This window comes from Malaya genurostris, chromosome 2 (assembly GCF_030247185.1).
Source record: "Malaya genurostris strain Urasoe2022 chromosome 2, Malgen_1.1, whole genome shotgun sequence".
Lineage (NCBI taxonomy): Eukaryota > Metazoa > Arthropoda > Insecta > Diptera > Culicidae > Malaya > Malaya genurostris.
The window spans coordinates 281,359,392-281,373,084 of NC_080571.1; the positions used below are offsets into that span (position 1 = coordinate 281,359,392).

The window sequence follows — 13,693 nt, forward strand, 5'->3', positions numbered from 1 at the left end:
AATAATGTTACTGAAGATTGCTTATACAGCTAATTCTCGGTGTATCTTTTACGGGTGTTTTTAACAGACACTTTAAACTTTTCCACTGAAATTGTTATTGTATTACATTATTGTCTGAGATCTTCTAAATAATTATATATCAGTTTTTGATTTCGGGAGGGGCCCGGGCCCCTTGGGCCCCCCCTCTGGGTACGTGACTGACCATAGTAGATTATAGTCACTCTAGTATTACCTGACTTGACGTTGCATATTGGGTTTTGGAAATCCATCTCAACTTATGAAGTGAACATTTTCAAATTAGACAAGTATATGGCACCATAATTCAAATGTTGTTGATAGGAAAAAAACTATAAAATTTCGTCGATGAATATAATATAAGATATGAAATTTAATCTACCACTCTATAACCATAATCTATTGGAATAACACCTTTTAACATAATTGTATTGTAGAAATTTCATTTTATTAGTGAATACAGATAAATACAGATATTTTATACGAATCAATACAGATTTTCTATGAAAATATCTGGCATCTCTGTATTGAATAAACGTTAAAAATGTTGCAAATCACTACTGCCGATATGAAAATTTCCGAATGAATCCTCCTTTTCTTGGTTCCATTTTTCATTGGCAGGTGTCGCTACCGGTAAATCAGCTTTGCGACAATGGGCCAATCTTCAGCTCAGCAACGCCATCGAACGGAATCACATTCAACATATCATGTCAGTTCAGACCAGAGATGCCAGGTCTGCAGATTTGTCTGTAAATCTGCAGATTTGAGGTATAGTGCTGCAGACATTTTTTGCAGACTTTTGAAATTCTCGCAGACTTCTACAGACTTTTGAAAATCTCGCAGACTTTCGTCTATATTTACAGTCTTTTGAAATTTCCGCGATTTTTTTTTGCTCGCCAAGTCAGTTTTGCGTGTCATACTTTATAGAGAAATTGCTGCCAGCAAGACATACTTGCTGACTGCAGATTTTTTTTTCAGATTTACAGACCCTGTTTGCAGACTTTTGAGATTTTTACCTGGCATCTCTGATTCAGACGATCAGTCAACTTCTTTCAACGTTAACGGCACGGAGAAAAAACTATGGTACTATCAACCATATTGAAGGTTACTTCAACCGAATTTCTACATTGAAATTTGCACAAACATGTTTTTGATTTACTTTGACTGACTATGAACTTCGAAATAAACTGAAATACAAGGTTGTTTTTAGCTCCGATTTTAAGGTATTTTCAACAAATATTCGTTTGGAACAGCTATAATGGTGGTTGTTCCAGTTTAACAGTTGAAAACTCTTAGGTAAATTCAACCATACTTCACAACTTATTTTAAACAAAGTTTGGATTACACATACTGAGTTTTTTTCTAAAATGACCAACAAAATAGTTAGTGCAATCATCACTTCTTGTTGATTCAAAGAAAAAATTTGTTCGAAGGAAATGAGAAGTTTTGTGGTAGAACGTTCTATTTTTGGTTAAGGGAAATGAAATGAATTTTATTTTTACGTTTATATTTTACACATAAATACATAGATCCAAGTTTTGTAATTACATAGTCGTAAATAAGTGGTCCCTTCTAAATTATGTAGATCTATAACATTACTATTATTATTTCATTCATTTGGCTTCTCCAATATATGTTTCCGCTCAGTCATTGCAAAAACTGAACTTAGTTATGGCGGCTTTACGTCAAACAACTAAAATTAATAAATAGTTATTACTATTATTGTATTCAATGTTACTTACTACTACTGATCTAGCTGTAGTGCTTATTTCACACGATTGCAAGTGTTTTTATTTTATATTTCTCGCAGAGCAGCAGAAGCGCATTATCGTCATTGAAAAATATTTCCGTTATTTTGAAAATATCAATGGTATCGCTGCACATTGTACTACTTTCAAAAAACAATTCCCTGATTGATAAACACATTTGCACAGTTCAACTAACACTTTTTACAATATAAAATCACTTCAACAACAATGGAAACTGAGATGACACGAAAACTAAACACAACCGAGAAGAAGCGAGCTAACGATAAAAGCAACCGAAGCAAACTGAAAAACTATTTTGTTTTGAGTTAATCGTCAGGTTGGTATTCACCTAACCGAAAATTTAGGTTATTTATGCTCAACACATATGTTGTTCAAAGTGATATATTATATTGAACTGATGTGATATGTGCATCATCCAACAAGCTGAATTTTGTTTGGGACAACTTCGAATATGATTTAAAATAACCAATTTTTTTGGTGTAATCAAACATTTTCAATCTTACAACAATAATATTAAATGAGTTGAAATTTATTGTAATAATTATTTGGATCAATATGAATCTTTGGTTTGAAACAGACAATTTTTAATTTGACTCAATAAACATTCGACATTGAATGTCAACAATACATTTAGTTGTTCCAAACTAGGCCAATTCCTCTCTGTGGGGACTTCGCCTGTAGTGTAGATTAGTTTAAGGCTTTCATTATTGACACAAATACACGGTCCGGAAGTGAAAACTTTCCGTGTGGTTAACATAGCGTTTAAATAAGAATTACAAACAGTTCCTTTCCATTGCCATTCCTTGACCACCAGATATAACGTGTGAACCGTAAAGTCCAAAGTCCTGGCATTACATTCATTTTGTGGAATTTGGCCTTTCTGTTTCAACAGACTTCGCAGCCGATTCTTAGTTTACAGAATCATTGCATGGCTAGTACTATGAATCCTACTGATACTAAGAATCCTTCCAGGTCGGGGCTCGAACATACGACAACTGGCTTGTATCACGAAATATCCCAGCGGTTTTTAATTTCTAGACAAAGATTCTTAGTGTCAGTGGTTTGCCACAGAAAGCTCTATAGTTAGTCCAGTGCCGGAATGTCAAGTGCCAAATAATAAAATCTTGTTCTTTCGGAGGAAAAAGGCTGTCAACATCTGGCATCATCTATGTTAACAAAAATAAGTTCCACTTGCTCCTTAAGATATTCTCTTTGACTTGTTAGTAAATTATGATCTCTACATAGCAACACAGACGTGAAGTTTGACTTTCAAATAAAACTGAGAAATCTGGCAGAAAAAATGCAGGAAATTTGGAAATCTGTTGAAATCTTCAAAATCTGGCAAAAGATCTGGGTTTGTTAGAGTGTCTGTTGAAATGAAAAAATCTGGCGAACGTCAGATAAATCTGGAACATTGGCAACTCTGGCCCGGTGACAAGAATAATGTACGATCCAGTCCAGAGTGCCTATAACCAGAGTGACGACAGCTGTTCGTTTGGAATGATAGCTTCCAGTTTCAAACTAGCGTACATTCAATGTAAAGCTAACGACCAGTGATGCCACTTTGCCTTGAGTTTAAATCCGTAGATTTGTTTTCAAGTGCACTTATACTCGTACATTTACATAAACTGATCAGCTTTATGCTTCAATCTACAAAGGCAGGCTTCCAACAATGACTGATCGGTGGCTTATAGATGCATTATTACTATTCTAATCGGACAAGCAAAAAAAAATGGAGATGATATAACAATATTTAATTATTTTCCATTGATATATAGAGATATAATGCTAGATCTGGAGATTTCTGATAAAATAATGCTAAATCCGTAGATTTCAGATGATTCATCCGTAGATCCGTTGAAATGACAGAAATCCGTAGATCTACGGATAGGGTTGGCATCGCTGCTAACGACACTGCCAACATTTTGTATTAAATGTTTTGAACATTACGTATGAGAAGTCGTCACTCTGATTAAAGGCACGATTCAGGCGATCCGTCTGCTTCCGTCACCGTCACCGGAACGTCAGCATATGTCAAAATTATTTCGATACTTTCTTTACCGAAACTTTCACACGTTCCGTCTGTCAAGACGTTCTGTGACGGTGACGTTATGTGTGAATGTCTCCAGGCATGTGACTAATTTGGACGGTGATGGTGACAGAGATTGACTGCGACTTGTATAAGAAATTTAACGGGTTTTTTTTTAAAGCAATCAACATGTAGCAATTATCCTGTAGGGCGCTTCGAGCATTAGCCTTCCCTCTTAGAAAAAAACGTTCAACGGTGGTCCTTCGTTGGTCCAATACGTTGGATCATTGGTCCCATGAACGTCCAATCAATCGTTCAACGGGAGGCCAACACGGGACCTTCGTTTGACGATTTTGAAACAGACCGTTGAACCGAATGCCATTTTTTTCGTTCGACAAACCCGGCTGACAGAGGTCCATTATTGAGCCATTTTTAATATGAGGAGTTGGAGCCCCGTTGGACTAGTTTTATTGGAGAATTTCTGAAGTTTATTCCACTTTTTTTAAAACTAACACCACAGACTAACAGACATGACAGTATGAGTAAATTCTTATAAAAATAATTTTTCGTGATGCACTAGTTCCACCTATATTGTACTGCGCGAACTATTTACTATCGGTACACCCCTTGTGTTATGTAAAAGTTTTTTTCCTAGTTGGTTTCCCCTCGTTTGTCAACACCGATCAGCTGCTTGCAGGGATGCCTGATTTCATCAAAATATTTGAAAATGAATCGTCACTATAAATTATTGGATTACGTTGATAATATATTTAACTTTTTCGCGATGTTGGAAGGTAACCATTTATTTGACTCAACGTTGTTCATCTAGACTATTTTTTATTGTGTTGGTAGTTTTTACCCGAATTTAAGTGGCGGCAGACCAGAAGCAAGTAAATATTGTAACAAAACGGGTTCGATTTTGTGTTGCGTTTGAGGATGAGAAGTAGGCACAATTATGTAAATAGTTTTGACAATATATATTAAATCTGTATCCTGCATGAAATTAGCATGGACGTATACAAATAAATACATCACAGGTAATTCTGTTTGAATGGCAACTCTGTTGGCAAATGAAAAAAATGAACACAGTCTAGATGACAGCCGGATGTTTTTGATAAGGTAACGTGGCGCCATCATGACAAATGTGAGTACTGTCCCAAATAAAGGAATATTCGAAATGACCGTTAAAATGATTGAAGAATCCAATTTGAGTGTCCTGTCTGTTAGTCTGTGCTAACACTACATACCTGCACGGATAGCTATCGACAAAAAACATCACTTAAAGAATGCGTATATCGAAGACCAACCGGAATGAGCCTGAAAATATTGCAAAGTTCCACTAAATTGTCCCATTTGTAATATTCTACGCATAATCGTCCCACTGAAGAAAAAACAAGATATTAAAAAAAAAATGTATATTAATGGTGCATTGTAATACACTGATTTAGCTATTAAATTATACTGATATAGATTCATCGCCTTTTCCGTAGAGATTATTTCGTAGTTATGTTATCAAAATATTTCAATTTATCCTCTGGCACGATCGTTTGCGAAGTCGACAATAATGTCTTATTCGCTCTTGGTCAATTCTTCGAGCTCATTTTTACCATATAAGATGATAAGACAATTTAGAACTTGCATCAGTAATTGTTTTTAGTTGTTTTTTAAGAACAGATTGCAATAACTTAAATTTCTGCCATCAACGGAATCCGTGTAGCCGATCTCGAATCGTCCTTTCTAGAACTGTATATATCGGCCGTGGATTAATCTGATTCAAATTGTATTAGCTAACCGTCAGCTTCGTTTGAAAGAAATCGTAGGACTGCATATTGAGCACATCAATTCTCTTCTGTCTGTCTGCGGGTTTTCATTTCTCTATGAAGTATGATAAGCGGTCCTTACACGAGCATTATTTTTGTCATTTTTAATGATGAATAAGTAATGATGTATTTCAAATTTGATAGAAATCTCGTCATTACTGCACCATTACACGTTCAATAAAATGATATTATTTTTTTTATGACATTTTTAATGACTCGTGTAAGGGCCGCTATACACGAAATTGGCTTGGCAAGCAGAATAAAAACAGCGCGGCCAACTGAAAAGTCTGTAAATTTTGACAAATATTTGCGAAAAACTCGATTTTCAAAATTCTGCAACATAAAATGTCGGCTACACTTTATAAGAAATCTGTACACCTGGTATTTCTGTAGAAAAGTGAAATCACAACGGGATTGATATGCATAGAATTTTGCCTATTTTGGTACATCTTCAGGCATAACTGTCCCATCATGAAAAAATTGCTTTAATTCAATTTACAAACGAAAACATCGACAGGCAAAAATAAGAGTGTTGTTGCTAAGTATAGTTTTTTGACAGAAGAGATTTTTTTTCATGGAACCATTTTTCTCCAAATAGAAATCTTAGTTTAACTCTTTAATCGCATTTCTCTCAGTTGTCTATATTGGAATATGGGACAATCGGACATAGAACGGCAGTATTGCAGATGTCAAAAAGTTAGCTTTGAGCGAAACTTTTTTTTTTGTATCCATTCCCGGAAATTGGAGTGTTTTCTTTGAAAAAATCCCAAATTTCAACTAACACCAGAGATGTCAGGTTAAAATTTCAAATGTCTTCAAGTAGAGTTAGACAATTTTACAATTAAAAACCGATAGCGAGACTGCTGGAGATTGATTTATTGAGAACACGCTCTTATTTCAGAGATTCAAATGAATTCTGATCAGGGAATAATCTATTATCTTCAACCTAATCAATTTTATTGTTTCTTGTTTTCAATCAACTTTTGTTTGAAAAATGCCTCCGCTTCCATAGCACGATCCAAATTGTACTCCTTGTGATTTGGTAAATTTTGCTCCAATCGTTTAAGATAAGCGACTAATTTGGGGTACTTATCAGCATCAACCGGGAAAATTGCGTTGAGTGTTGCTAGCGAGGTGCTACAGCTAATATCGGCAAGCGTAATAGCATCTCCAACCAAATAGTCGGATCTCAACGTCGCTTCCGTGAGCCCGTATGCATCATAGATGGCATTAAGCTTATCTTCTGGAACATCCGGTGTTCCATAGTAAAAGATTGGAGTCAGTGCTCCCCGAAGCCGTGCAAACAAAATACCAGACTCGAAATGCAAAATAGCATTGATGCGTGCCTGTGTCACCAGATCTTTTGGATAAAGACTATCGTTCTTTGCATACTTCGATACCAGATATATAATGATAGCGTGACTGTCGAATAAAGCCACGCCATTATCGACGATAGTCGGAACTGTATGTTGAGGGTTCATCTGAAAAAACAATAATGTTTTATCATTTTTTCAGCTATGAAATTTGCGCGGTTTACCTTTAAAAACTCCTCAGTAAATTGTTCTTTTTTCGTGAGGTCCACCAATTTGATGTCCAGATCGACACCAATCAGTTTTGCGGTAATTTCGACGGCTCTACCAGCCGGTGTACGACGAGTTGTGTACAATGTTATCGGTGCCATTTTCCAAGCAAATCTTTCAAGCCGGTAATCTGTTGAAGCACTGAAAAGCAACTGAAAGCTGTGAAACTGTTTCTAGGGATGGTTTTGTGATGTGTAAAACAAACTAAAATAAAGCTATATATAGTAGGACCGGTTCAGTCAGTTGCTATACTAAACATTGTCGTTGTAGTATTCGTGTGAAGTGGTGAAGCGCCGAGATACCGGTATCAAATTTGCGTCTTACTTCGTCGTCATTCACTACCACAGTCACTGAGAGGGCTTATTGGTCAAGCTAGGGTGGTAAAGCTATACGGTCATTTAGCACTCTTGTGAATTGAGCATTCATGCGTTATATTTTTTAAAATCATTCGCGCTGAAATTATCCCGGGCTTCCCCGAGATCATAGTTTCATTAAAAAATAATTGTCACTAATAATATTCACTTATACATGATTTCCCGGGTGGAACCCAGTTATCCTCAATAGTGATCAATTATTTTATGGCTCACGTCTGATAAAAAGCGAAGTTGTGATCAGGACTACCCAAAATCCAAATATTCGAGCGTATAATGCTTTGTATGTGACATCGAACGATTTATTATACAATATGTTTCGCACTTGTAAGAGCACAAAAATCCTGCAAATCATATTTGCTACAGTCGTGTTTTTACTTGGCACAGTTATACAGTTGTTCGTTGATTCGCTACTTGGCACAAATAGCTAATATGGTGAAAGTAAAACTTTATACTCTTCATGTGAGCCCTCCGTGCCGTGCTGTGGAATTAACTGCCAAAGCCCTAGGCATCGATCTAGATCAACAAATAGTCAATCTTCTGGCGGGCGATCATCTCACTCCAGAGTATTTAAAAGTCGTCACTTTCAATCGTATTCGTATCGTTCGTTGTCTAAGTTTCATTTATTTTTCTGTAGATGAATCCTCAGCATACCATCCCAATGCTGGATGATAACGGAATAATCATTTCTGAAAGCCATGCTATTATGATCTACCTGGTGTCGAAGTATGGGAAAGATGATAGCCTGTATCCGAAAGATTTGGTCAAACAGGCCAAGGTTCACTCTATTCTACATTTTGAATCAGGTGTACTGTTTGCTCGTATGAGATTTCTGTTTGTAAGTAGCTCTTATCTATCTCTATTAACATAACTAATTTCGAACTAGTTTATTGTTTTTGAATATCATTTGTGGGTCAACTTTTCATAGTTCATTTTCAAATTATTTTCAGGAACCAATTATATTCGGGGGTAATTCGGAAATTCCCGCTGAGAAGAAGGAAAATATTCAGAAAGCGTATAAATTACTAGAAGACACCCTCGTCGACGATTACGTCGCAGGGAATTCGTTGACTATTGCCGATTTCAGCTGTGTCTCATCTTTTACATCACTGATGGGCGTAATACCAGTGGAGAAATCGACCTACCCAAAAATCTATGCCTGGTTGGATCGTTTGAAGCAGTTGCCGTATTATGAGGAGGCTAATGGAAGTGGCGCGAATGAAATAACTAAATTGGTTCTCGATGGTTTGATGAAGGATTCGGCAAAGGCATGAACAAGATATGAAACATGATGAATGCATTTAAGTTTTACGTCGAAAATTAAATTTGTATTTGAGATTTATATAAATGAACTCTGGTCGGAAACGATTTTTCTAAACCCTATTGGTATTTTTACAACTAAAAAATTAGGGTTAGAGGACAGAAGGCAGACATCTATACTAGTACAAGCTTTTTAAAAAATGCTGGGTTAAGCATACAAGTGAAAATTCGTTAAAAATCACCATTTCAAACGATTTCGGACACGTGAATTACCATGGTACACAAGTTTGAACGTAAGAGCCCACAAACCACTGTTGCAAATCTGTTCTTTAAGTTTCTTTTTTGAATTACTAATCCTTTTCGTATATGTTTAACAAATAGTTGATAAAGACGTGAATATGTGTTAACCACATCATGAATAAAAGTCTGTTTTAAGTACGATCCGTCACCTTCCATAACAGCAGACCCTGTCAGCTTGGAGCGATCTCAATTTTCATTTCAGCAACGCCATCGCACAGCATCACATTCAACATATCATGTCCAATTGTATGAGTGCCCAGTGCTGCTGTTTTGGCGCACACGAATTTGACATTTCTCTCACCTACTTCTATGTACGAGATTCGATGCGGACTCGCCTGAGGGCACCATGCACGCAAAATGGATGTTGCCAATGGTTTGTTCGGGAAATGTTAGAACTGGATATCTTGTTAATATGATGTCTTTGATCACAGTCAACCTTCGTTACCGTAACCGTCGAAGTTAGTTGATTGCATTTGGCACATTGTCGCAAAGCTGATTTACCGGTAGCGACACCCGCCAATGAAAAATGGAACCAAGAAAAGGAGGATTCTTTCGGAAATTTTCATATCGGCAGTAGTGATTTGCAACATTTTTATCGTTTATTCAATAGTACAAATAGATATCAGCAATAAAAGTACACTCGGAGTAGAAGAAAATCGATTTCAAAGTGATTACTACTTCTTTTCTTAGTGTAAATTACGGTAGATTTCTCACAATGAACTAAAATCAACATCACCACCTCAGAGTAAAAACATTTTCTTCAACTTCTACTATGATTTTTGAAATGAATTTGTCCGTTTTCAAAAGAAATCGTTGAAAAGGTGGAGTAATTAGAAATTTTCCTACCGATTTGACAGCTCTTGCTGAAAGTATCATCTCTAAACAAGCAGCGCCTCTACATTTCAGTTTTGCGACAATATGCCATTCTTATGGAGACATCCACACACAACGTCACCTTCACGGACCGTCTGAATCGTACATTATTCTTCTGTGTGGCGTTACCTCACTTGAGATGACACCGATTGATGGTACAGCAAATTAGGTTATATTGTAAGTTAATTTTCGTTTATAGTCCAACGGACTTTCTTTTCGTTGTACACAGAAAAAAATAATTAAATTTACACGACATGTAATTCAATGATACTTTGAAATATACATCAATTGAATAAAAAATTGATTCAAAACCATCATCGATGTAAAAGTAAATCAGAATGCCTTGATTTTTCAATGAATTATCAATATATTTTAATTTACGCTTAGTTTTGCCTTTAAAGTATATTGAAAAATAAAGGCCAGAGGAGTAGCTTTATATTCCATTTACTACTTCAAATAGGTGCATAGAAACAGATGTGAATATTTTCATCTGTGTACTACAAATGAAAACCTCGCTGCGTGACAACGTGGAGTCGCCTAAGTACGACTAAAAATACTCAAATTTTCGCCGCACTAACAAGACACAACGTGTTTACTCGTTGAGGGTTTCACCGGAAGTGGAATCGTACACAGTTTAAAATCAAATTGGTGAGCAAAAAAAAAAAGGTCTCACCACCCATTTTCCGTACCATTTCAACTGATCGAATTCAATTTAGTGAGCAAAAAAAAGTACCAACACCTTGATTTATTCAAGAATTTGTGAAAATCTGTGATCATTTTCAGAAATCTGTGAAAATCTGTGTCAGTTTTAAAATCTGTGCAGAAAATTCAAAATCTGTGAAACACGGATTAATCTGTGAACCTGACATCCCTGATCGTACACGCTTAGAAAAAGTTACTCAGAGTTTGAGTACTAGTTACTCATTTTCAAATGATACATGGAAACGTCAAAATATGAGTAGTTATCATCAATGATATTGAGTAACTTCTACTCTAAATTTGAGTTTAACGCAAGAACTCGTTTTTTTGTCACTATTCGCAAGATCAGTCTAAAAGTTGTAATAACCATTTGTAGCAACAGGTAGCATTTTTTGTTAGTGAGATCGCGTGTTTCGAGGGTGAGTCGCTTAACACAAACGGTGTTGTGTCTGCAAAAACCGGAATGATAAACTCCGTGTTTTGCTTTAGAATGCAAACGAATATGCTCAAATGTCATTTATGAGGAATAAGTGTATGATTGGTGCCTGAGCATAACTGACATGTATGTTTATTTGCGATTGACACACAACTCCAAGCGACCACCACTTGATATAGTATTGAGTTCAATTACTTAATATTTTAACACAATACACTCTGAAAAGGAGCAATTTTTTTGCAAATTTGGCATATGTGAAATAAAATTTCACTCAAAATTTGAGTGATAGTTACTCTATTTTTGGTACACGTACAAATTGAGTATTACTCAGTAAATGAGTAGATTTTACCCAAATATCGTTTCCAGTGGAAGAACTCAAATTTGAGTAACTTTGGAGTTACTCTAAATTAGAGTTGTTCCACTTTTTCTGTAGATGAGTGAGATCTTACTCATTTTTGAGTAACTATTTTTAAGCGTGTACATTATTCCACCTAGTGGCGCAATGATGTTTTTCTAGAAAAGGGTATTGGTTTTCAAACACAAAACTCAAATCAACTCCGCGCCTTCTATGTTCCACTTTATGGACCAAGAAAACGATGATGTTAGCAAATTATCACATAGAGCAGTATAGGAATCGAGTATTAAATTCCTTAAACAAACTCGCGGAATGGGTAAAACTTTTGCATTCATTCTACTTTTGCATAAAAAGTAAACCTTTTATTTCTTCAATACTAAACTATGTTTAGATATTGATGCTAAGTGAGGCTATGTCATTAATTTTCGTAATCGAAATCAAAGGTTTAAACAACTACTGTATGGAATAAACGGGCAGACCAATTATTGCAGGGCGGTGTCAACAAGTGAAGTCAATATTAACGATCTGTAGGTCACTCAGATTTATTGTCAAGCGGAATATTAAACATATTGGTTGAAATTCTAATTGATAGAAATCAATGTTATTTTTCCCTAATTACAACAGAATTTTCTTTGATGATTCGAATTTCAACTACAAATAAATAAAAATTCACAGGAGACTAAACATTCCTATGTATTTTGATACATTCATTCGAAAACATAATCTTTTGTACAACAGCACTATCTACATGTCGAACAGTTGTAGAAGACCAATATGTCGCTGTGAGATGTTTCAATGTACACAGTGAAAAAAAAAGCACCTATTAGTTAACTACTTCTCACTTTAATTTGAGAAATTTTAATTGTTTCATTGTACTTTTATTTTTGTCAAAACACAAAGAGTTTTGTATACCGCACCTTTCAGTAAATTTTTGCGTGGAAACCCTGGATTTAGGCAAATAAAAATCATAAGCAAATCTTATGATGCATCAAAAATCAGCATTTCATAAGATTAATATGAAAAATGAACCTCTGCAATATACATCTCATCAATCACTATTAAAGTTTTCATACGAACAACTTATGAATTCCACAATATAAGAGATAAGTTATGTTAGTCATAGAAATTTCGCACAATGTTCCTAAAAATTTCGTGTGAGTTTCATAAGACTTTTTATTGAAATTCCAATTTTCAAGACTTCATGAGGCGGTCTTATGATTCGAATACGATATTCTTGTAGCTAAAAACCATACGGAATCATTATAAAACTCCATATATTTTTTGCCTGAGTGTAGTCTAGAGACCACCAACATTATCGAAATGACGGAATGAGCAATGAATTCTTACTGCATGATTTTTCAGTGCTCGATCGGTTCAATGCTAGAATTTTCGCCTGAGTTGGCTGTTCGATCAACCCGATTGACAGTGACATTCTAAATGTCATTGAATATTCGCTCATTTTATGAATGTGCTAGTCAACGTTGCCAGGTATACAAATTTCTCGGTATTTTGTGCAGATTTTTGATCTCTATACCGCAATACAGATATGTACTTTCAAAATACCGATAATTTACGGATCATACAGATAAATACCGATTTTGGTTTTTAGCTTGATTAGACATGAGAAAAGGTTATCGTGGGACCTTTTTTTTGCTCACCTAAATGAATCTTAGTGACATTTTTTTTTTTTTTTTTTTTATTTATGACTTCTCAGTCAGTCAGTAGTTTTTACTTTTTTCGGTTTTTTAACGATATCAAACCAACTGGAGATTATAAGACAAGAATATGAAATCATAGAGCCATAGTACTCAAGGAAGAGCAAGGATGTGAAGGATAAAGTGCGGAAAAGTGAGACGTGACAAGGGTCATTTTAAGTAAGCAGAAGGCTTCTCGTATCTAAACTTTTACCTTCTACCAGAGGAGTCGAACTTAGGCATCTTAGCGATACGAGTTATCCGAGTCTCTGATATGTCAGAAAGTAAAGGCAAAGGTCATTTGCCTTTACTTTCTGACATTTGGACAGTAAATGGCAAATGACCTTTGCCTTTACTTTCTGACATATTTTACATTAATTAGAAATTTATATATGGATATATCGTAACACATGCGAAAAACATCAAAACAATTTGCAAGCAGGTTCAACAAGTCTGTCCTTTTTAGCTTTTTAATGGATTGTTTTGCTTTGA

The 13,693-nt window shown here is 35.4% G+C and overlaps 2 protein-coding genes across 3 annotated transcripts; one reads left to right on the top strand and one right to left on the bottom strand.

Annotated features, from left to right (window-relative positions):
• Positions 1-6,489: 6,489 nt before the first annotated feature.
• LOC131430295 (glutathione S-transferase 1-like) lies at positions 6,490-7,455 on the bottom strand. The gene is made up of 2 exons (XM_058595157.1): positions 7,171-7,455; positions 6,490-7,114 (listed from the first exon to the last, which is right to left on the bottom strand). The coding sequence occupies exons 1-2, from the start codon at positions 7,312-7,314 to the stop codon at positions 6,590-6,592; spliced, it is 669 nt and encodes a 222-aa protein (XP_058451140.1). The 5' UTR covers positions 7,315-7,455; the 3' UTR covers positions 6,490-6,589.
• Positions 7,456-7,540: 85 nt separating this feature from the next.
• LOC131430296 (glutathione S-transferase 1-like) lies at positions 7,541-9,282 on the top strand. 2 transcript variants are annotated; one of them, XM_058595159.1, is made up of 4 exons: positions 7,541-7,911; positions 7,972-8,160; positions 8,222-8,422; positions 8,535-9,282. In XM_058595159.1, the coding sequence occupies exons 2-4, from the start codon at positions 8,017-8,019 to the stop codon at positions 8,856-8,858; spliced, it is 669 nt and encodes a 222-aa protein (XP_058451142.1). In that variant the 5' UTR covers positions 7,541-7,911; positions 7,972-8,016; the 3' UTR covers positions 8,859-9,282. The 2 variants fall into 2 exon arrangements, with proteins under 2 accessions (XP_058451142.1, XP_058451141.1); XM_058595158.1 differs by having other exon boundaries at positions 7,541-8,160.
• Positions 9,283-13,693: the final 4,411 nt, after the last annotated feature.

What these genes read in the sequence shown, in the direction of transcription:
- LOC131430295 (XM_058595157.1), bottom strand. Translation starts at nt 7,314, where the DNA reads ATGGCACCGATAACATTGTACACAACTCGTCGTACACCGGCTGGTAGA. An exon ending in TTACTGAGGAGTTTTTAAAG is followed by an intron (nt 7,115 to 7,170) that starts GTAAACCGCGCA and finishes TTGTTTTTTCAG; the next exon opens with ATGAACCCTCAACATACAGT.
- LOC131430296 (XM_058595158.1), top strand. Translation starts at nt 8,017, where the DNA reads ATGGTGAAAGTAAAACTTTATACTCTTCATGTGAGCCCTCCGTGCCGT. An exon ending in TCACTCCAGAGTATTTAAAA is followed by an intron (nt 8,161 to 8,221) that starts GTCGTCACTTTC and finishes ATTTTTCTGTAG; the next exon opens with ATGAATCCTCAGCATACCAT. An exon ending in CTCGTATGAGATTTCTGTTT is followed by an intron (nt 8,423 to 8,534) that starts GTAAGTAGCTCT and finishes AATTATTTTCAG; the next exon opens with GAACCAATTATATTCGGGGG.